Genomic DNA, 23476 nt, shown 5'->3' with positions numbered 1-23476 from the left:
AACTTATGTACGAAACAAAATTTTTAACTAAATAGACCAGGACGAGAGCAAATATTGTTCTCGTTATTTCTTGTTGAAAATAGACTTAAGTTTGCATAAAAATGTATACGATTGATAACACTGCTTTTAAATATGTTTTTTTTTTTAAATTCATTTTCGCCCCCTAAGGGACTCAGGCATGGCTATTATAATACCATATTAGTGTATTGAGCCGTTCATTTCATTTAAAGAACAAATTAATTATTGTATTACAGTGTTTACGGTGAAACATCTTCAGAAACATCCAAATTGTAAAGTAAGTGCACCTCCAGACGAAATAAAGTCATTGCCTCGAAAAGGCTTTCAAGAATGGGATTGCACTGAGCTACCAAAAATAGTGCCAGACGAAACGATGGAAAAATTGTATGGTCAGACTATAAGAAAAATCATGCTGCGAACAAAAGAAAGACAATTTTCTTTAAGGCAGTACTTACGAGACCATGACAAGTAAGTCCAAACCTTGAATCGTGGGTAAAAATAATAAAAAATTAACTTGACGGCGTTAGTGTAAAAATTTTAAAAAGTAACCCATGACCTTCAGAAATGTATGAAATATATGAATATATGTTTACGAAGACAAATATTTGAGATAACTATTTACGAGGAATTCTCCTTTCATTTTTCAGTTTTTAGGGTATCCAAAAGTGCCAAATTTAAATTTTAAGCTACACCTTTTTAATAATTTTTTTTTCATTGCTGGTCACCTAAATAGAGGAAAAAATTTCAAGAACACGCAATTCAGGTCTTTGCACATTTTTTTCAGCACTAAATATAAAATAATTTCAATTTTCGATAAAACCATGGACGTATTTTTATCTTTCGGACTAACAAACGTGAAAATGTCCTTACAAAAAATTGGCAAAACATCTTTCCCACCATTTTCGAGGTCGCTTCTTTCAATGGTGTAGTTTACATTTTGCTAATTTCCCGTTTGTTACCATATTTTTGCAAAATAAAATTAAGAAGCACTAATTTTCCTTTTTTTCCAGATTTGCAGCATTTCTTGAATACTTCATAATATTTCCCTATAGCAAAGTACGTAAATAGGGTCTGGGGTGAAAAAAATTTACTTCTTAGACCCTATTTACGCACCTTACTATAGGCAAATATTAAAGATCGGCCTCCAAAATGGTGAGAAAGATGTTTTGCCTATTTTTTATAAGGACATTTTCACGTTTATTAGTCTGAAAGACAAAAATACGTCCATTGTTTTAACGAAAATTGATATTATTTTACATTTAATGCTAAAAAAAATGTGTAAGGACCTGAATTGTGTGTTCTTGGAATGTTTTTCACTATTTTAAATTTGGCACTTTTGGGTACCCAGAAAAGTGAAAAATGAAAAGATAATTCCTCTTACACTTGACATTAAGGAGGTTTGGGAGTATCATTCAGAGAAGTGGAGAACGGGGAGTCCTGACGCAGATGTACCCCCTTTACAGCGTACATCCTCTTGCACTCTACAAACTTGAAACTGTACGATTGTAATTATTTATTATAATGATAAGTGCCTGGCAAGGCTTAACTTTTTTTGTCAAGAATCTTCCTTTTATACCAAGATATCTATAAGAATGTTTTTTTTCGTTCAAACACATTTTTAATATACTTTTATCTTCATTAAAAAGTAACCTAATGTTGTTCTATCATAAAAGACCGTATTAAATTAACAATTTCTTTTTCTTCAAAAATTAACCATTTTTTGTCGAAAATTTCCCTGGTATAAAATCTGAAAAAATTAATTAGCACTCCTGATGTGCTCAAATACAACAAACATATTTGGCATGAATCTACATTTTTAACTTTCATCCAATCCTCCTTAAATGTATAGTTTACGATATGGTGTAAAGGCTGGTATGGACCAGATTTGGGTGATTTACACGCATCGTTTGAATTTATAATATCTGTGAATAATATTATAGAATATAGACGCTTACTAAAATCTAGCCATGATAGCGCAAATGCATGGTAAAAAAAATTTTAAACATTATACGATACGTGCTCATCACCCAAACTTGACATGCCTATAGGCTCCGTGCATAAAGACACAAGCCTGTGGCTGTTTGGTGAATCCACGTGGTTACGAGAATATACACAGGGAAGCATGGTTGCCTAAAGTCAATAATTTTTTCCATTATAACATTAAGAACCTTTCTAGTAATCTGATCATCTCAATTAGAATCCTTAACTCCGTAACTTAACGATGATATTTTTTTCAGCATGAGATTTTGCTTTAATAAATTGTAAAAGAGACATGTTCCTTTTTTGCTTGTACATGTGAGCTATATTGCATGTATTAGCACTACACTAAGTCTTCTCTATATCTCTCACATACTTTACTGACACATGCAACGTAGCTCACACGTACAATCGACAAAGGAACATGTCTCTTTTACAACTTATTAAAGAAAAACCTCATGCTGAAAAAAATATCATCGTTAAATTAAAGAGTTAGAAATTCTAATTGAGATGATCAGACTATAAAGAAAGATTTTGATAATAATGAAAAAAATTATTGACTTTAGACAACCATGCTTCCCTGTGTATTTTCGTAAGCACGCGGACTCGCCAAACAGCCACAAGTTGGCGCTGGTGTCTTTGTGCACGGAGCTTATAGGTATCTGTCTGGCATGAGTATCATAAATACAATGTTATTAACAGAGGGTAAATAGAAGGTTTCCCAGACATTTTTTGCTTCATATTTTAACGTGGAGAGTGTGTCTCTGTAAGCATCAATAATCGTTAAAATTATTTTTGTTTTCAACTCTTTGTAGGTTATTGAACTATTTTTTACTGAAAAAGACTATACTTTTTGCATCTAACATACAACCTTATTATATTCTATCGAATGATTTTATAGACACAATAGAGGCCACATTTCTCGAGCACAACTTCGTCGAGTTTTAGCGATTGCAGCAATTCCCCTCACTCACGATGAAATTTTATCTTTGGAATATAAATTTAACGACGATCTTGGATTTCAATACTTAAATTTCTTAAATGATTTAACAAAGTCTTTGAATGACTCGTTGACTACTGAAAAAAAACTAGACCATACACCAGATATTTCCACGACTACCAATAGCCAAACCAAAGATAAAAACATAGACCTGATTTTGGCTAAAATAAGAGCTAAAGTTGTTTGCAACGGAATCAAGGTAAATGATATTCTAATTACACATTTAATTAGTAAAACAATTTTTTTAAAACACAAAATTTTCAGCTTGAAATAAGTACTGAAAATTAAGTAGTTTTTGAAGATTAGTTACGTTGCGATACTCTTTACATATATTCTTGGTATTACCATCATTACTAATTACTTTTGTATATCTTTAATTTTCTATGATATTTTTTTCAACTTTTTATCGATACGAGTAGAATGTTCTCAATACAAATAATTCTTATTCTCTGATTCACATCTTTTGGAAATAAAATATTTCTAAATATATTACAATAAAAACATGCTGTAAAAATTTTAAATATTAGAATAAGTAATGATTGCATAATGAGAATTATTTTTTCCATCCAAATAATAATTTGTAAAACAAATCTAGCAGGAGAAAGTTAAGAAAATCTTAGATCCCATGTGCTTTGCTATCCAAGATAAAGCTAAGGTTGGCAAACGACTAATAAGATTGCTGTTCATTTTGTTAGTGGTATATATAATTATTTGTCTCCCCAGTTAAGAAAAATACAAATATGCAAAAATTATCTTTAAAAGACGCATCCGTTTGACCCTCTGCTTGTCTGTATTATTTATTCACAAATTTAGATTTGTTACACTTAAGTGCTTCAAGCGCTCTGAGTGACCCAAGAGTCATTGAGGTGTATACCTGTATTTATGGCCAAGACCGTAAATATAGATATACGCCTCAGTAGTTGTAGGGTTGCTCGGAGCGCTCGGAGCACCTTGGTCGAACGAATCTATGATTTACCGTAGCAATGGTAAAATTTTCCCTGAAAATAGCAATAGCTGTAGAATCATGTTGGCTGGAGGAGGAGTTCAAGTAGTCGTTTACTGCAGTTGACTACAAATTTGAGGTTCCAAAAATTAAATAGGTAATCGACGCGACGACCCTGGCCTCGGTTCGTTCCCAACGCGGCATGGGCTCATGCATCTCTCTTCTCCCTCTCATACACATAATCACAGAATCATGCCTCATACGCATTCAACTTTTGTTATTGTCTTCGGTCCCTCTCTCTCTCTCTCTCTCTCTCTTCTTGGTTTATAGACCTTATAGTCCCCAGCACTGAGAATACACATTAGAAATGTGTTACCCCGATCAGAAACCTTAGTGGGGTGATGATGGGGTCCACACTAGGCTGCTGAATTCACCACAGGTGGTCCTAGAATGGCATCGTCACGGGGGCGTAGATGTGGTCCTCTCTAGTGTGCCCCAATAGCAAAGAAAGTTTACCTAACCCTTTGTATTTTTTGTGTAGGTATATCATTACATTTAATACAATAATCATAAGAGCATGTACCTGATTTACCATGCGTGCTATGCAGTTATGGAGTTTATCGGCCGTGCAGATAAGGAAGAATTCAATTATGGTCACATATATTTAACCCTAACACAGAAATATATAATCTTTTCAACAGCTTTGGCTAGCTTACTAGGGCAGCCTACGATGGACCCTTAATTCATCCCGTAACGCGCCTAATGGGGTACCACCTAGGTAGCCTAAGTGGGACCTCATTAACTAAGGTGGCACACCCGTTAAATTTCTGATCGGGATAAATATTTATATGTATAAATATATTATAGTGCTTTACGTCCGGCTCCTATAAAGGGCACTACTCAGGGCACTCAGCACTTGGAAGAAGGAAGGGAGGCTTCTTATTACTGGCAGGGGGTAGGGGGAAATCAGGCAATTTTGCTGCAAGAAGGTCGCCTGTCCCCTCCTCGAAAAGCATTGCATGGTGAAAAAGCACATGTGAAATTTAACAGAGGTACTTTGCCCGAAAAGTCGCACTGGCCGGGAATCGAACCGCGGTCTCCCCGCGTACCGACCCACGACCTAGCCGACTGAGCCAGCGCGCGCTCTTGAAGATATATATACATATATATATATATATATATATATATATATATATATATATACATACGTATGTAAGAGCGCGCGTTGGCTCAGTCAGCTCAGTCGTGGATCGGCAGTCGGGAGACCGTGGTTTGATTCCCGGCCAGTGTGACTTTTCGGGCAAGTACCTCTGTGAGATTTCACATGTGCTTTTTCACCACGCAATGCTTCTCGAGGAGGGTTTAGGCGGCCTTCTAGCAATAGTTGCCTAATTTCCCCCTACCCCCCTTCCAGTAATAGGAGGCCTCCCATTCCTTTCCTTATCCCTTTCCTAAGTGTTAAATGCCCATAGTAGTGACCTTATTAAAGGAGCCGGACGATGAGCACTATAATATATATATATACATATATGTATGTATTATTATAGCTTTAGCTACCACGTTACAGTTGTTTATAAGTTTCTTACGACCATTCCCAAGAATTTTCAAGGAACACCATGGTCTTTAAAGCTCATCAAGTCTCTCCCCCCCCCCACAAAAATTAAAATTATTTAATTATGAAAACATCGATAAACCATAAATTTATCAACTTCATCTTACTTTAGAAGAAATATATTAGATTCAAAAAACTAATACCTGGGACACTGTCAACTTATAAAATAAATACATATTTTGAAAGTTAAGGTGTCGCTTAAATTTAGAGACTAGATCAGATGAGCATAAACGTGATATTAATAAAAATGATATAGGTCAGTTCTAGCCAAACTTATTAACAGCTTATTTCATAGTTTTGATTTTGTCAAAGGTAAGATTCTAGACAAAGAAATCAATACTTTATTCGGGGATTTTCCGAGTTTTCCATCACACATCTTATCCTATTTATGAAAAATACACGGTGTTAGGAATTTATTCTTAACACTTTCTTTAGTAATAGCTTTTTGTCAGATACTTTATACTTTTTCTATTTTCAATACATTTTGTTTACCCTAGATCCTTTCCATTCCGTTTTATTATTCTTCAATGACCCACCATCTAACTCAAACTGGGTACATAGTCTATGGTCGGGAATCCTCAAAGTTTGCAGAATTAGTCATTTACTCTATGTAGTTGTATCAGCCCTGTTTGTCCATACTTACGATTCTAATTAAAGTAAGATGTTGTTGAAAGTTCTATTGCACACATGAGCAATTCAGTGAGTGTATGCAGTATGGGCATATTTCAAAATGCGGGTGGCTGGGGCACCCAAAAAATTTGATTTTGAAACGTTACAAAATTCCAGAATTCGGCGCCCGTCTTCCGTTACCAATTATGTGTGTGAAATAGCCAATGAGAAAACAGCTAAACAGATCTGCACTCCTGAAAATTCGTACTCGATATAAGTAACCGTGGTAAATTTTTGTTTATTAATTTTGTTGCAAAATAGAGGTAAGTAAAAAAAGATTCATTTGAGTGACTCTATTAAGTTTTAAACATATCTGGAATAGGCAGAGCAGTGATGATGACGATATTGATAAGGATGATGTCGTTTTTGAAGTATTTTTGAAAAAGAAAAAATGTGTAGCAATACCAATACGTGAAGAACCAGCCGTAAATTTTTCACATGTTATTAATGATTTTAGTGACGAAGATTTTCGTAAACATTTTCAAGTATTACGTCAAACTCATCACTTCTTACTGGAAGAAACTGGTTGCTTTTGACAACGAAAAAATAATCGAGGAAAACCTATGATTGTTAAAAGACTACAACTATTAGTTGCTTTGTGATTTTTTAAGCATCAAAAGAAAAATCATAATCTAAGTTCAAATTGTCTCTTCTATATGTGTTACATCCAAACTTCTAAGTAAAGAGCAAAACTCGTAGATTCGTTCTATAAATAAATAAATTTAATTTTTGTTCATCAGGAACCAGCCGTTGGCCCGAAAGGCTTATTTTCTTTTACTTACAATATACTTTATAATTTAAATTCCTTTAAAACCGTCGACTCGGCGTAATGGTGTTAGGTTTCACCGAGTGATATGTATGGAGTGGTGTTAGTGAGTCATACGCTGAACTAACGTTAACTTACGGTGTGAATTTCTGTCGACTGTAATGGAGTAGTTGTGTATTTAAATTTGTTATTTTATCTCACGTCCTCGTAAAAATCTTTGTTATTCGTTAGATTGTTTATTTTCACTCTGTATTAAAAAGCTAAAATTTTTTTTTTTATTAATTGAAATCTTGAATCTTGAAATATTTAAATTTAGAAAACAAATTTAATCAACAACTAAGTTATGTCTTGTCTGAAGATTTAAAAAATGTAGTAAAACAAGAAATATTCGAATTCACAAGAATATAAGGAATTCTCCTTTTCAGGGTATCCTACAGTGCCAAATTTAAATTTCAAGCTAAAACTCTTTAATAATTTTTTGAAGTGAAACTTCTTTAGGCATGCTTTCTACATTCCGTGAAACGAGTTAACAAGCGAGCTAGCGAACGCTACCCTGCACATAAGTATCTAAATATATTGTTAAGCGCGCGGTGGCTCAGTCGGCTAGGTCGTGGGGCGGCACGCGGGATACCGTGGTTCGAATTCCCGGCCGGTGCAACTTTTTCGGGCAAGTACCTTATTTGTGATTTTTTACATGTACTTTTTCACCACGCAATGCTCCTCGAGGAAGGTTTAGGCGACCTCCTCGCAGCATTATTGCCTAATTTCTTCTACCCCCCTCCCAGTACTGGGTGGCCTCTCATCCCTCTTTCCTTCCTCCTCCCAAGTGCTAAGTGCCCATAGTAGTGCCCTTATTAAAAGAGCCGGACGTAGAGCACTATAATATAAAACCAAGTACAAGTAGCACTCCGGGAGTGCAGGCAGAAGTGAAAACTTGAACTTATGGCGCGTTGGGCACTTTTTTGGGTGAGCATTTTTAGGTGCGCTCGCGACATGAGAAATTGTACATAAAAAAATAAAGATAAAAAACTCTCAATCTCGTCTGTCGCGAGGGCACGAACGAATGCCCATGCAAAGACTGCGTATCAGCGTTGGTCTGAGCATTATTCCACGCTCACAGTTCATGCTTGATCGCACATAGCGCTGCTGACTGGATCCCACCGAGAACTACTTCGCGTGAGAATTTGAATTCAAAATCGTATAATTTTTTCAACAGACAGTAGGCGCAGAAATTCAAATTCAAAAGAATTCTTGGTATACTATTTATGTATGTAATCATGTGGCGTCTCACATCTCTCGCGCTTCAGGCTCTACTCGCCAGGTGGCCAAGCTCCTGATATTCGCTCCCGTCAAGCGGCGAAATTCTCGCACGATTGATATATAAGCGCGATCGAGTCACTCTAAGCCCACACCTCTTCTGTGTCTAAGGCAGGGAGCACGTCATCAGCCTTACGGATGAGTCCTGGCGTGCTCTCGGGACGAAACACCTTTTTTCTCTCTTATAGACGACCTCTTGATCTCTATAATCATACAACATTATCCAATATTTTTAGGCATTAATTAGCCAATACATACAAAGATTTCTTTCAAATTTGAATTTCTGCGCCTACTGTCTGCTGAAAAAATCATACGATTTTGAATTTGAATTCTCGCGCCAAGTAGTTCGCGGTGAGATCCAGTATGCATGCATAGCATGCAGCGCTCTCGCATACCTATAGGTATGCATATATACTAGTAGCTAAGCTCTTAGTATACATATAGGTAATAATCTCGTCTGTCGCGAGAGCACGAATGAATGCCCATGCAAAGAGCGCGTACAGTATACACATATATTATAAGAATACACGCGGAGTATATCTGTGTAAAATCTCGTCTGTCGCGAGAACGGCTGAAAATGCTCACCCACAAAAGTGCCCAACGCGCCATAAGAAGTTTTCACTTCAAAAAAATCCATTTATATGGTATAACTTCTCGAACAGAAATGAAAGTCGGTTGCCTCTCTAGTTCGTGAGGCCCTACTTAGGCAGCCTACTGAGGGCACACGTAGGCGCGTCAGGGGGCATGCGTGAGGTACTCATTAGGCAGCCTACATAACCTAACTTTATTTTACCTCTCGAATCGTATATAGAGTTGTATCAGTTACAGTTGCAGTGTAAATATAGATAATAAACTGTAGCGTAAAATTATACGTAGGTACACAAGTTACGAGTGTTTTCCATCGAGTCCTATTTAAATAATAAAAATTCTTATACATATGAGACTGACAAAATCAATCGACATTCAATTTGTTGTCAACTAAACAAAGTTTCTTAAAGTACTGAATAAGAAATAATAATTGTTGCTTTAAGAAATTTCAATAAAACCTATTTAAAAACCGTACTAAGATAACGAAATTTAACATCCAACGATCTGTACACTGTTATTTAGATGTCCGCCGTCATATCAAGTTCATCTGTCATTTAATTGAGTCAATATATTTTTGTATGAAAGAAAAGTAAACTACAGTGTGAGCACTTAATTTGTATTCATTTCTTGGTCATTATTTAATAGTTCCTCAGAATTAACTAACGAATCACATGTTCATATTGTAAACTTGATATCAAGTGTGAATGAGAGATATTTTTAAGGTAACATTTGTATCTTCATTTATATAAAATTTCTATTTATCTTAGGGTTACATTTTTGTAACTACACGTGATTAACAATGCCGTAATAGAAAATTTTTGTGAAAATTAAGTATGATTCGTTTGAAATGGAGCATGACTTTTGTTTAATTAGAATAGAATGTGTATTCTCATACGTACATATCTACACTTATCGATTGAAAGGTGGTTATATTACGTCAACGGAGGCAGCCTACTTAGGGCCTACCAAACGCCACCTGACGTGACGCTGCCAACGTAGGACCTCAGTTGACAAGAGAGGTAGTCTAAGTAGGCCCTACTAACTGCCCACTTACAATTTCTATTCGGGTTCTCTCTTAATAGTACTCTATATTCTCTATATATAGAGTAGGTATACCTACTGCAGGGATGGATCTGCATGGTGGGAATCGTAACGTGGCTGTAATATGGGCTAAACTGGGCCTCTGTTACAGCTAAGGTACAATCAGGTAAATAATGTCTGACACAAAACATGCATTGATCTCTTTGAAGTCTTCGAAAAAACATAGTAAAAATCTTTTTTTTTCTCTTTATCTTTTCATATGTATATATGTATGTAAAAAACGTACGTAAAATATTAAATATGTATGATACGACAGCTTAACTTTTGAAAACAAGAAAAAACACTGTATCTTGAAAGGGAAGCAAAATTGGCTAAAAATAACAATTTCTACGGGTTTTCTTACGAAGATCTACATGATCGAGGTGCATAAATATAGAGGGGCTATACTATGCACAAACGTAACCTCAATTATTTCTTTTTTTGACAACATCTTGAGAAGAACGAGTAAAAAAACCGTTTTCTATTGTATATCGTGTATTAAAAATTAATATGGACATTTACAAAATCTTCGAAAAAGTTTGTTATAATTTAAACTCTCAAAATTCTAAAAACAGTCATATCTTGAAAAGAAAGTTCGATGGACCCAAAATAACTATTTTTACGCATTTTCTACATGAGCACCACATGATTGACGCGCACAAATAAAGGGGTTAGACTATGCACAATCATAACCTAAATTTTTTTGTTTTTCAACTGTATCTTGAAAAGATTAAGTCAAAAAAATTGTTTTATTTAGTATGACATGTTTAGAAAATCAATACAGACGTTGACAAAATCTTCAAAAAATTCATGTTGCAACATAACCTCCCAAATATAGAAAAACCATCCTATCTCGAAAAGGAAGCCCGACAGGCCAAAAATAATTACACATATAGTAAATAATATAATTATTGAGGGGCAAAAATGTGTTACACGGATTCATACAAATAATCGTAATAATTCTGAAAATAATGAGTCAAATCTCAAAGGCAAAGCTACAACCTTCATATTCTACCTATAGATTGATCTATTTTCTGTTCTCTATAATGTATTATAACAAAAATTGTCACTTGACCAAAACCTACATTCTTTTTATTTATTTTGAGATCAGTAGAAATTAGTTAAGCACGGGTGAATTTTAATATTAAATTATAAGTTATTATAGAAAACGAATGAAATTAAAAATTACAATTTTATAACGGAAAATAGTTATATGTCTATTCTTTTCCTTAATCTTAATAAGATATAAAGGATTATTTTACTTTTACGGCAGCCAAAATTAAAAAAAAAATTTTTTTGTCACGTATAAATATTCCTACAAGAATTTATTGTACATATATAATGTCATATCAAATGCACGAATATTAGTTTTAAATAAAAGGTATCTTTGTCCCGTGTAATGGGACAAAAGTGTACCTTCTTTCGGTGCAGTATGGTGAAAATTTTTGTTTCGTTCTGTATTACATGACCAACAATTCGTACATGTATTACATATATCAAAGCAAACATAAAAGTACTTAGAATGCGCGAATCATAAAATAAGTAGTATATTAAGGTGTATTTATTCTATGCACGCGCGTGCTCGAATACGTAATAATATTGAAATTTTCACTATTTTAATATGGGATTTTGAAAGATCTATTAAAATTAGGTGTACTCTAATTTTCTCAGTTTCTACTACACCGAGTTTAATAACATTTAAGTTGAAAGTTTCACATTTGCCGGGGGTCCTGAGACCCACATCTGGTTTTTTTTTCATTGGTAGTAACCTAAATAATAAAAAAGTTTTGCAAATTTTTTTTCAGTGTTGAATGTAAAATAATATCAATTTTCGTTAAATAATATACGTATATTCATCTTTCGGACTAATTACCGTGAAAACGTCCGTACAAAAAATGAGTAAAACATCTTTCCCACAATTTTCAAGGTCGGTTTTTTAAATGGTACAGTTTACATTTTGCTAACACTCGTTTTTTAACATATTTTTACAAAACAAAATTTAAAAACACCAATTTTCCCATTTTTCTTTTGATTTTCGGCATTTCTCGAATACTTTACATTATTTTCCAATAGTGAGGTGAGTAAATAGGGTCTTAGAAGTAAATTTTGAATAACTGGTTAAAGATTTAATATAGTCATTTCAAGTAAAACTTGTAAAAATCATTTTTTCATGCAAATCATAGCGAAAAATTGAATTTTTACGAAAATTATAGCCAAATTCCATTATATGAAAGAATATGTTAAGACTTAAAAGTTTTGCACTTTATCTGTGTAAAATTATTTTATGAAGACATGTAACAATATTATAATTCATTTATAATGCAATTATTAGTTAAAGAAGTTATATTTTGAAAATCTTGATTATTTATGTAAAGTAAATTTTTTCATTTCAATTTATTGTTAAAAATTATTTCTATTTAACCAGTGCAACTTTTTACTGTTTAAAACACTACTTTAATTTTGAATCTAAAACACATGCAAAACTTTTATTTCTTAACATTTTTTTTCATATAATGAAATTTGGCTATAATAAAAAGATACCCATAAAAACAAAGATGAATGGAAAAACTTATTAATAAAATTATCGGAGCATGTGGGTAAATTATATGGGATGAAAAAAAGTTTATTTATGTACAAAATACGATATGTAATTTTATTTGATAATAAAATCAAGTTAATAATTTTCGTTAAATGGCATTTGTATTAACAAACTTTAACGACGTAAAAGATATACCTTATATGTACAAATACCATGTGTAAATTAATTATAGACTATTTAGAAATTCTGTTGACTATGATACAATCTATTTATAAACTAAGTTACACTAAAAGATGTTAATGTATAATACAAGTTATATTTTTTTATCATTTAAACGCTGTACACTCTAAATATTAAATAACAATGAATGTAAAATTAACATCGCATGAAAAAGCTAGTTCACTTTAACACATTCATTACTCGATAAAGCTTAGTTAAAAATGTCTTACGACATCCCTCGATCAAAGAAGAAAGTACAAAAACAAAGTAAGTCCACAAAAACAAGTTGACTAGCTTTTGTAATTTTTTCTATTAATACCTCTCTTGGCCTGAGAGTTTGTTCGTTCGACTATAGGCACTTAATAGTAACTATATTCAACAGCCCAATTATTGGCTAAAAGTACACTTTTTATTAAAATTATTCTTGCACTCGTAACTGTTTTTCTTTTTTTATCTCAATTTGATTCATAACCACTTAGTCACATGAATAAGAGCACAAGAAAAAAAAAGTCCTAATACGTGTCCCTAGGTGCAGCTGCATCCAAAATCAGACACAACTTTCTTCGCCAACGATGGATTTCAAGTGCCTAGTCGCGATAGGCACCCGAGGTTACGGTGTAGGACGATAAGAAATTTGAGATGGCAGCAGTGGCCAGTTCGCGCTTACCCTAGAAGTTAAGATGGACAGGCTTCGAGTGCCGGCGTCGCGGAGGCAGTGGTGGCAGCGTCTCCGTCCACGTTTGCTTGTGCTTTTCCAAAGTCGTACAGACTGGCGTCCTGCTGCGATGACCTCTTGTAGTCCACTATGATGTCCGAGAATTTTATTATCCTCCTCCATGAGGTTCTCGGCGTTTTTTTTACGGCTTCTTGAAGCTTGACAGCTGAGTCCTCGGAGCCCACCGGCGATTCGGGGAAAAAGATCTCGCAGTCCAACAGCGTCAGTCCATCATCCCTGAACAAAGACATGCAATCCTTGCGCAGAGGTTCCGTCAAACAGAGGTTATCCAGGAAAATCCTATCAGCTACGATAAAACGAGAGAAAAAACGATTCAATTCAGTTTTTATAGTGTGAAGTCTTTCGTGAGTCTTAAGAAAAGTTTGGTGCTCACAGTGTAGACTGTCGATGCTGTCCTTGGCTTTTCTGTTGCTTGGCTTTGCGCCGAAAAGCAGGTCGACCCCTTCGCTGAACAGGACCTCGCAATGCTGGATGAGCATCTCCACGAGGGCAGAAATCGCTCGACTCTGGTTGACTGAGGGACTCTGGGACCAGAGCAGACTTAGCCCACAGCACATGCCAAGGTTACTCGCGTACATGAGGTTGTGCTCCAAGCGCTGGGCTATGTGGTGCAGCACGCGGATCAGGTGCGATAGCAGCGTGTAGTTTGCCCTCGGCAAACGATTCAAAATGCTACAAACCAAACGAACGATAAATAAATGGATAACCTTACATGATAAGGTAGCTTTGGGAAAATAAGATTCCCTATGACCCTCAACCGAATAAAGAGTCCATTAAAATGTAATTTGCACAATGTCTCACAAGTGAAAAGTCCATTAAAATGTAATTTGCACAGTGTGTCACAAACATCGTGTCGACTATATGGCAGATAATTTTTCTTGCTTGTCCATATGATGTACGTGAATAATAAATGGGTTGACCGAATATATCAGTACGGACTAAACTCTTCATATTTCAGAGCGAAAATCTAATTTGATGCTGCCATTTGAATACATGTGTGCATATACTTGAGAGATAGAAAGAAAAAAGGGCCCTTTCCGGTGCACCGAAACTGTAATCACCAAAATTCCAAATAAATGATGCGTCATGCATACGAGCAGAGAAATTCAACTTTCTTGGTTTTTTTTCTCTGTTTTAAGTACACGTGGCGCCTGTCATTCGGTCCTAGGGAAAAGACTTGATTTCATCGCGCCGATTTTCTTGACTCAAAATGATATGTCTCTCTGAGAGCTTATCTTATGCTTCTTGTCTTAAAGAGATAATCGCACATGCACTGAATCTGTACAGTCGTACATGCCTTCATAAGGCTGACGACGTGATGACCCGTCATTGCCTCGTCAGCTTACAAGCATATATACATATTCACGGCGCGCACGCTTGTGCGCCGCTGCCATCTTAAGTCGTTACGCTCGTGTGCCTGCGTGCATGGCTGAGCTAGTCTGTTGAGACACCTTAATGCGCGCGGAGCTCCGTTGCCTCAAATACAAATCATACTCAATTCGCCCTGACACGGCAATACCTAAATCGTATTCAATTCGCCCTGACACGGCAATAACACACTCAATTCGCCCTGACACGGCAATAATATCTCTCTGAGCCTTTACCGGCGTTTCTCGCGAGTGCACTCGTCGACATAGTGTTAGTGTAGTCAATCTGTTGTGTATCCGATAGCGTATTAAACCCGAACAGCTGTAATTCGCGGCTCTCGTGCGTGCGTGCGTGTTTTAATTCGTAGTCGAGTCAAGTGCATGTAAATTTAGTTGTGTTCTTCAATAAAAGGGGTTTTTTTACCGCAAGGTTTTTTCCCCTCAAAAAACGCAGTGTCTTTATTTGTTTTCCTTTTCCTTATTTTTCAACTAGGCGAGCGAGTCACCTGCGACTCTCTCGCCACGAGACAGAATCCAATGAATTATTTTCTACTCGCACGAAAAAAAAAATAATGCTGTACATGGTTGTGAGATTTTCGCTTCAATCAGCGTAAAAGTACAGCAAAGAACAAAAAAGCGCGCAGAAAAAATAGATGGTGCAAAAAAGCAGCTGCTCAAGAAAAACACCGATGTCTCGAAAGTCAGACTTAACACTATACATCGGAAGTACCAAAACTAGCTCTGTGATGAACCCCAGCCCCATTTTTTAAATGTAGGTGTTCACAGCTTGTGTACGAGGAAAATTAACATTTAGTCTGGTGCTCAAGGCAAAAGTTCAATTAATTTTTAATGTTCATCGAAACTTACCTGACTACTCGGCTGGTAATCATTTAGTCCGCGCCAAAGGGACTGGAAAGACACTTTAGTTATCCTGCACCAGCTGGAAAAGATCCTCTTCATTTTTCACTATGAAGTAAACTTCGGTTTCACTAGTCGCAATTCTTCGGTTCACAATGGAAGCAGTAACCACAAGTGGACACTAGAGCACTTCACTAGAGAATAAATGAGGACTGAGGAACGGCGGTCTCATTGCACTCTCGAGTAACCCCGCACTGTACACTAATGAGTTTACGACCTTTTACTATTGTCCTAAGCGCAATTAGTCTGAAATAGGAAAGGTCAGTAGTGGGATAATTTGGGTGATGACTTATACATAACTACATGACTAATTGTGTTCGAGCACATCTCAGGTAGCACCGCCTATACCGGAGGTCAGCACCAAATTTACGAGCATGGAAGCATTGGGTCTTACGAAGACGGTTCCATTTTAAATTAATTACGATTATCCTTTTATGTGATACATTATGAAACTGGTACTTTTTACAAGACATTGGAATAGTTTTTTGGAAAAAATTATTAAAAAAAAAAAATAATAATAAATGGGTACAAAAACGAGCAATTCTATGCAAAACGAGTAGCTGACATTATTCGTGTGCAAGGGGACTATTCTATACTAAATACTAATACAATAAATAATTTCTCCCTAACAGAACTAGTAACAACCTAGTAAGTATTGTTTATTGATAATAAGGTAACATCTTCCAGGTAAAACTTGTATCATAATATAAGAATCTTATGTTCTTTATTTAAAGCAGTATATAAAATTTAAAGCAAATAATCAAAAATCATAATAGCAATAAAATGACAAGACTACCGACTTTTTAATTTTTTTTCAGTGTATCACAACATTTTTTGTACTTGGGTTCAAATAGATTGTACATGAAGTTCTCCGCTTTTTAAAGTTCTAAACTACACTACTTATCATCTAAAAGTAACTAGCTTTTTTGTTATATTTCTTATTTAATGTGTGGTAAAAAAGAGTTCAGTATCAATATGAACAAACAAAATATTTCTTAAATAATGTTTGTATTTTTATATGTGAGAAACAGTTTGATAATTAATGTTTTTATATTAAGAACTTTGTAAGAGACATTGTATTTATAAAAAAAAAATTCTAGTGTACAGCAAACTTACAATGTAATAACTGTCATTATTTTAAGTTATGAACTTTGTAAAGTTCGTGAAATCCATAGTGACCGGTTGAAAAACGTGAGCAAATATTAATAGAGCAAGAGAGAGAGAGAGAGAGTGAGAGAGAGAATATTAGATTACTGGTTGATTTTAACCAATCGCCAATGCTAAGAAATGAAAAACTGATCATCTTCTGAACTAAGGCTGCGTATACACACTGCGAAAATTTACGCGACGGAATTTTGGTTGGCCAATCAGAGTAAAGCTCCCCGTGTATATAGTTATAGAAAGACTGTCTTGCCAAAGTACTGCGGCGTAAATTTCCGCAGCGTGTATACGCAGCCTAAAACCATAACTGCATTGCAATAAGAATACTTAATAAATGAGGAGTTACCATAAGAACTAGTTCCCAAAATTAACTGAATTATCATGCGAGCTTGTTATCACCAAAATCTACTGTATCTACATGACAGTGGTGCTCAAAATTTTTATTAAACCATTCAAATTTCACACGTAACCAATCAATGCTGTCGAGTGTACAGTAGACGGTGTAAAACTAATACATAGAACGGTTATACTCTGTATAGGTTGTGTTGTGAAATGCATTGTTGTTTAAAAAATTATTATTTGAAAAGACCATTGTAATCCAAGCAGTTCATAGATAAAAAAAGTTGACTTTGGATCTCATAACTGTTTGTAATTAGAATGGTTCTTAAGTAATCACTGCCCCAGCATAAGTGTTGTTGATTGCATTTGATAAATTTCCTCTTGCATTCATTAATAGTGATTTATTTATTCCATTTTTTGAAACCCATTAAGTTCTTATTTTACCCATAGATACACAATATTTGATGAAATCTCCATGGGAATCAGCCATAGGAGGTTTTTTACAAGTTCTCTCTTTCTCTTTCTCTCGCTCTCTCCCTCTTTTAATCTTCTCTCTATCTCCTCAACCTAAGCGTCAAAATCTTCTAATTTATAGCTACCATCTATTTGTGTGCACTTTCTAGCAGCTTTGTTATCACACAATCATACTATACCTTTACTCTACCTCTTCTTTTTTGGCTGTACAAATTAAACCTAACTCTTTTACACCCCTTAAATAACAAAAAATGCTCTTTACATCTTGCCAGTCTTTTTCAATTGGTGTATGTTGTTGCCTAGCCAAGTAATTTACTGATAATGCTATGTCTAGCCTCGTGGAGCTTGGAAGGTACATTAGGTAAACTACTGCTTCTCTGTAAGGAGCATTTTTTAATGTTTCAAGCTTTTGTAGTTCTAGAGTATTATCTTATCCTTTCAGCATTTTCTTTTCTATTTGCCTCGTTACCATTAATGTCTCTTGAGAATCACACTCTTTCATATTAATCTTTTTAACATTGATTTACATTTTTTTTAATTCTATTCTTCTACAGTACGTGTACATGTATAAAAAATTTATATAAATATCTAAACGAATAATTAAAAAACGCACTTTCCAGTAACCAAACACCTTGATGCTGCAGGAATTTTCGATAATGTGGTTATCAGAGATCTGAAACTGATCTTCTTTCATAATTTTATACAAATATTACTTACGGGCTCCAAGGAAAAGGGCGATAGGGTGACAGTTATCAAGAAATTGGAAAAATTGGCAAATAATTGTTAAAATCGGTCGAAAAAAAAATAAAAACCTGACTGATTAGACACATAAACGCAGAGATACACACACAGATATAGACGCCACAACCAAAGTACTCTGTATTAATTCTAAACTGCATGAAACACAAATAATTTTTCATGTTATCTTAATATGTGATTTTTCGTCCTTATCAAAGCATCCTTCATGAGAACACATAATGAGAAATAATCATTCTTTTTAAATTTATTTTTTCAAGTCAATAAAATCGGAACAAAGAAATCAAACTGATAAAATTATATAGTATTAAAATATATATTTTTAAAAACAATAATATTGGATTTCAAATTAATTTATTAAATTTATTTTTAACTAGTGGCCTAACTAGAGGAAAAATATGATAATGCTAAAAAGTACCGTGCATTACTTACGCAATAAAATAGTCGTTGGCCTCAAAGAGCCGTTGATTTGCACTTTCTCACGTTAGAATTAGTAAAAGGGCTGTTTGTCAAAATTGTAAGGATTCAAAACTGACAAAAAATATTTAATTAAAAAATTATTTTTCCAATTTTACAACTTTCTTACCAGAGCAAAAAAGTCCTGAAGCTTAATCTCTCTATTTTTGATCGCCGCAATTAATAGAAATACATATGATCCTACCTATTTAAAAATCTGAGAGATTTAAGTGATTACTGTCAGTGTTGTAATGAAAACCATCCCTCTCACGTAATGGATTCTTTATTTGTTGATTTTGACGCTGCTGTTTCAATCTCTATGAATGTTCTGCATTAGTTTTTTGACTCCTAAAATTGTATACATTTGAAGTTTCCTTCCAATTTACCCTCTTGCAACTATAAGCATGGGTAAAATTTTTGTGAGCCCTACATATTGTTTTTTGTCATTTTCGTTAAGTTGTTATACATTTGTTGGTAAAGTAGTTCGACGTCGAATGGCCTTAAAAAGGACCGGTGAACTGAACTCTTTCTTGCCTGAAGTTTCCAGCAAACATGACTACCTCAGAGTGATCTTCTCTGGCCTGATGTTATAGCACCAGACTAATCGGGAGAAAAATAATAACGTCTGAAGCGTTAGAACAAGTTGTAGAGTTCTTTCCCAACGTCTCCTGCTTAGAGTCGAGAGCGTAATATAGGGTCGTCGGTGGCCGGGATTCTCAGCCTCGCGACAAACAACTCCGCTCGTGATGTCTGCCAGTGAATGATTGACTTAGTTTAATAGTAAAAATTAATCAAGCAATTATAAATACTCATAATGGCCCTGAAAAGGGCCAGTGGTAATACTTCCAGTCATTTCTTATTATTATTCTCGATAATGGAGAGCTGGCTTCATGAATCTTGACTCTCATCCTTAGAGTCTCTGCGTACGGAGATTATGCTGGAGAGAGGTACGTCGGTCACCACTGCCGAAGAATATCTCGTCTTCAGATCATTCCCCACATAACCATTCCTTCACCGTTGTTAGGGAAGTGGACCTGAAGAATAATAGGGCCAATACCTCCTCTGGGAATATGCCGTTGGGACGAACAACTAAGGAGGAGGCTGATGAAATTTCCAGTTGATGAGACTGCCCGAACTCTTCAGGATTATTTTTCCTGGCTTGCTGTTGTAGCAAAATCTGCTCAGGTAGCATCAGGTAGATTGGAAGAATAATCACTGAACCCCTAATTATTAGAGCAGACTGTGCTTTGGCTTGACGTCTTCTCGTATCGTATGGGAATCGTTAATCTTGGTTTTTTTTTTTGTTTTTTTTTTATGTGTTGTAGGAAACCGTCTATAGGCATCTTCCTGATAGAATGGTAGTGCCAGATTCTTACTGGCTAAAACCTATCACCACGTGAAAGACCAGCTGGGTTGGCTATACACTCCTAAAGAGAGAAGAAAGTGACAGAAGCAGAGAAAAAGATTAGAAGAACGAAATTGGACTGCAGAGAGTTGGGGCCAAAACAGAGTTCATAGAGTGGAACTAGTTTGGCACTAACTACGATGAACGCTTTTAACCTTTGGTACTTTGGATTGAAGTTCCTTGAGAACTTCGGTGTCCGTGAGGTGCTGTAAAACACCGCGAAAGACGACTTCGAGGTCGCGGTCTTGTTTTAGTTGATGGTTCGTATACTCAACCTTGCTCTTCTCCAGTTCAGAAGTTATGTGTCTGAGGTCATCGACTGTCTTGGTGTAGATTTTGACACTATCGTTCACGTTAACTGCCTTGCGGAGTTCGATGTTCTGGGCTGTCAATGCTGAGTGTATTTTCGGCCAGCGTTTGGACTCGCGTATGATGATTGGTGGAGGCGCTGTTGGACGCTGGGTATTAACAAGAGTCGGTGAATTTTCTTCAGGGTTTTTCATGGACTCTGACTTGGATGATGAGTCGTTAAAGAGACCGAGTTCTTCAGGACGCTTTGCTTCGGTAGTAGCCTTACGTTTAGCACTCCTGATTTGAGTGCTGACGAGATTAGTAGAAGGACTTGAGGCAAAAGTGCCGACAATTTTGTTCATCATGGCGTTTTGAACGGCGATGGTCGCTTAAACTTCAGAGATTATGGCTTAAGATTGCTCCTGTTGTACTCGAAGACCTGAGATTGTGGCTTAGAGCTCCGTTATGACAGTCTCCAGATTTTTACGGTAGGAGTCATATTCGGAGGTTACATCAGATGGGTGCGTCGAGTTGCTCTCGTCCATAAGAGCATCGGGGTCATCTGTTATTGCCTCCATTTAGCCTTTGGCGTTGGGTTTCTGCTCGTTTCCAAGCTCACGTCTAGGTTTTGGAAAATTTCCGGTTTTCCTGGCTTTGGAACCGTTGCGTGAGGGAGCCATCCAGGCAGACGAAGTGATTGCAGAGCCCGAGCGGGGCTCGCTGATAGGGAGAGAGCTATCCTGATTCCGATACCTCTTCTGAATTGTCCAACTAGGAGAGAGAGAAGTCAACGGCCGGTTAAGACTTGTGTTTTCAGAGTTAAAAACGAGGATGAATCGTAACGTATGGCTGTTACCAACAGAATGTGACCATAGTATGTAGCAATTTGCTCTGGAATATTATAACTAGACTCACTTACTTTTATTGCAGGTAGCTTCTATTTTGTTTCTACGTCACATAGCGGATCGTACTGAACTAAAGTGAAAAGCTAGCATATTTTTGAAAAACTTGGAGCTCATTTATTGCTTTCGTTATTAATTTTTTGATTATAAGAACTGTACTAAAACCATCTAGGAAGTGCCAAGAATCAGTATGCAAAACTTCAGCAAAATCGGTTGAGTAGTCTTTGTGGCTAGCGATTACAACGGTTTTTGCAACTTTGCTTTATACAGCATAATATGTTACGGTGGCATTTCCCGAGAACCGCGTGTAGAGCGATTTTTTCTGACGCGAACCCCGTTAGAATTAATTCATGTTTATTAAGGTGGCTCATCACATGTATACCAGCTGATTGGGTGACATCAGACCATCAGACCTAAAAACATCCAGTCATGACGCTGACATAGCACAATTGACCTGTGTCTTTTGATATATAATCACTTTTTCGATAGCTAATACCAAAATATTACCTGGCACACACAAATTTTTTTGATATCATTGAGAAGCTTACGACTTCTACTTTTCATTCCTAATTTTATACTAAAAGTTAAGGTACATTTTGAAAATATTTTTAATCAATATTGTATGGCCTTCCATGAGAGCCCAAGTTAAACATGAATTTTTAAGGTAAGTATTTTTAAAAAATCGCCTGGCAACACAGCTTCAAATTTTGAGAGAAAATTCAATTCATATTCAAGTATAATTCCTCTAAGTTTCGTTGATACTTAAGGTATTTCGATTTCGTAATGAGCCACCTTAATTTAGATACATTGACCTCATGTAATTGCCTGAATGTGTGCCGTGCTATAAATTAACAATGTCGTGTACTGTATACACTTTTGCATGTTTGACTCTCGTTGTGTTAAATAATTTACTACAGCGTTTGTAGTAAAAGTAATCTGCACAATTGAATTTGTAATTATAATTTGTTGGTGTTGTGTGAAAATTATTGTTAAATTTGTTAATAAAGCTTGAAGAAGTCGATACTCCAGTCAACGAAACGTCGCTATAAAAAAACATATTGTGTTCTTTATTTTGAAGTTCACCCCAAAAGACGAACCAAAAATTCTCAAATAATAATATAGAAAGGTGTGTGTACGTGTGTGTAAGAGAGATAGAGAGAGAGAGAAAGAGAGTTAGATCAGCAAAATATAGGATTCCCTCGACTGCTTTTAATAGTTCTTGGCCATTTTCTTATACATATATACCTATCATGCTTCAAGTAAAATATTTTAACTTCATCGGTTGATTTTTTTTAATTTTATCGATTTAACAAAACCTTTTATCAAAAAACTAATTTCCGTACCCTTTTTAGTCATTCAAAAATAGTTTATTTGGGAGAATCTGAAAGATAGTTATATTTAAAACAAACAATCTTACTAACATACAGCATGATATGTAACGGTGGCATTTCCCGAGAATCGCGTGTAGAGCGATTTTTTCTGACGCAAACCCCGTTAGAATTAATTTTTTAGGGCAAATAGCTTTTAAATGGGAGCCGATTGAAAATACGTTCCAAACTACCCCTAAATGGGGTTGGAAAGCTATAGCGCGCCCGCATGAACTCGCGACGTTGCCACATTGTTATTGGAGCTTAGTCGGTAAGCAGTGAGAACTATATCCATGTGCGCACGCAAGAGCGTCAGCTACTGCTGGTAACTTAAAGGTTGGATATAAAAATTTTTACCTTCAGGTAAATATTGTCTGCTCCTTATGTTGTCAGTTGTTTATCCACGCGCTTACTGTCTTTCTCACTCTCATGTTGGACAAAAACATCTTTAAATTTTTATACTTAAGTAATGTTACCTCGAATGAAAGTAAAATACCATATCAGTAGGGATTTTTTCACTCTACACGATAGTATTTTTGCAAAAATAGTCGACCTCTCGGTCAAAAATATTGTTGT

The 23476-nt window shown here is 35.6% G+C and overlaps 1 protein-coding gene across 1 annotated transcript in view; it reads left to right on the top strand.

Annotated features, from left to right (window-relative positions):
- Positions 1-23476, top strand: part of LOC106644480 (uncharacterized) — a 49230-nt gene that overhangs the window by 5485 nt on the left and 20269 nt on the right. The window contains exons 8-9 of the mRNA XM_023391721.2: positions 255-486; positions 2897-3194. Of these exons, the coding sequence (XP_023247489.2) occupies positions 255-486; positions 2897-3194 (530 nt within the window). The remainder of the gene's footprint in view (positions 1-254; positions 487-2896; positions 3195-23476) is intronic.

The sequence above is a fragment of the Copidosoma floridanum genome, unplaced genomic scaffold (assembly GCF_036245765.1).
Source record: "Copidosoma floridanum isolate Cflo_tuat_1 unplaced genomic scaffold, Cflo_Japanese_pri ptg000013l, whole genome shotgun sequence".
NCBI classification, from domain to species: domain Eukaryota; kingdom Metazoa; phylum Arthropoda; class Insecta; order Hymenoptera; family Encyrtidae; genus Copidosoma; species Copidosoma floridanum.
This window is presented reverse-complemented; position numbering and strand designations above follow the sequence as displayed.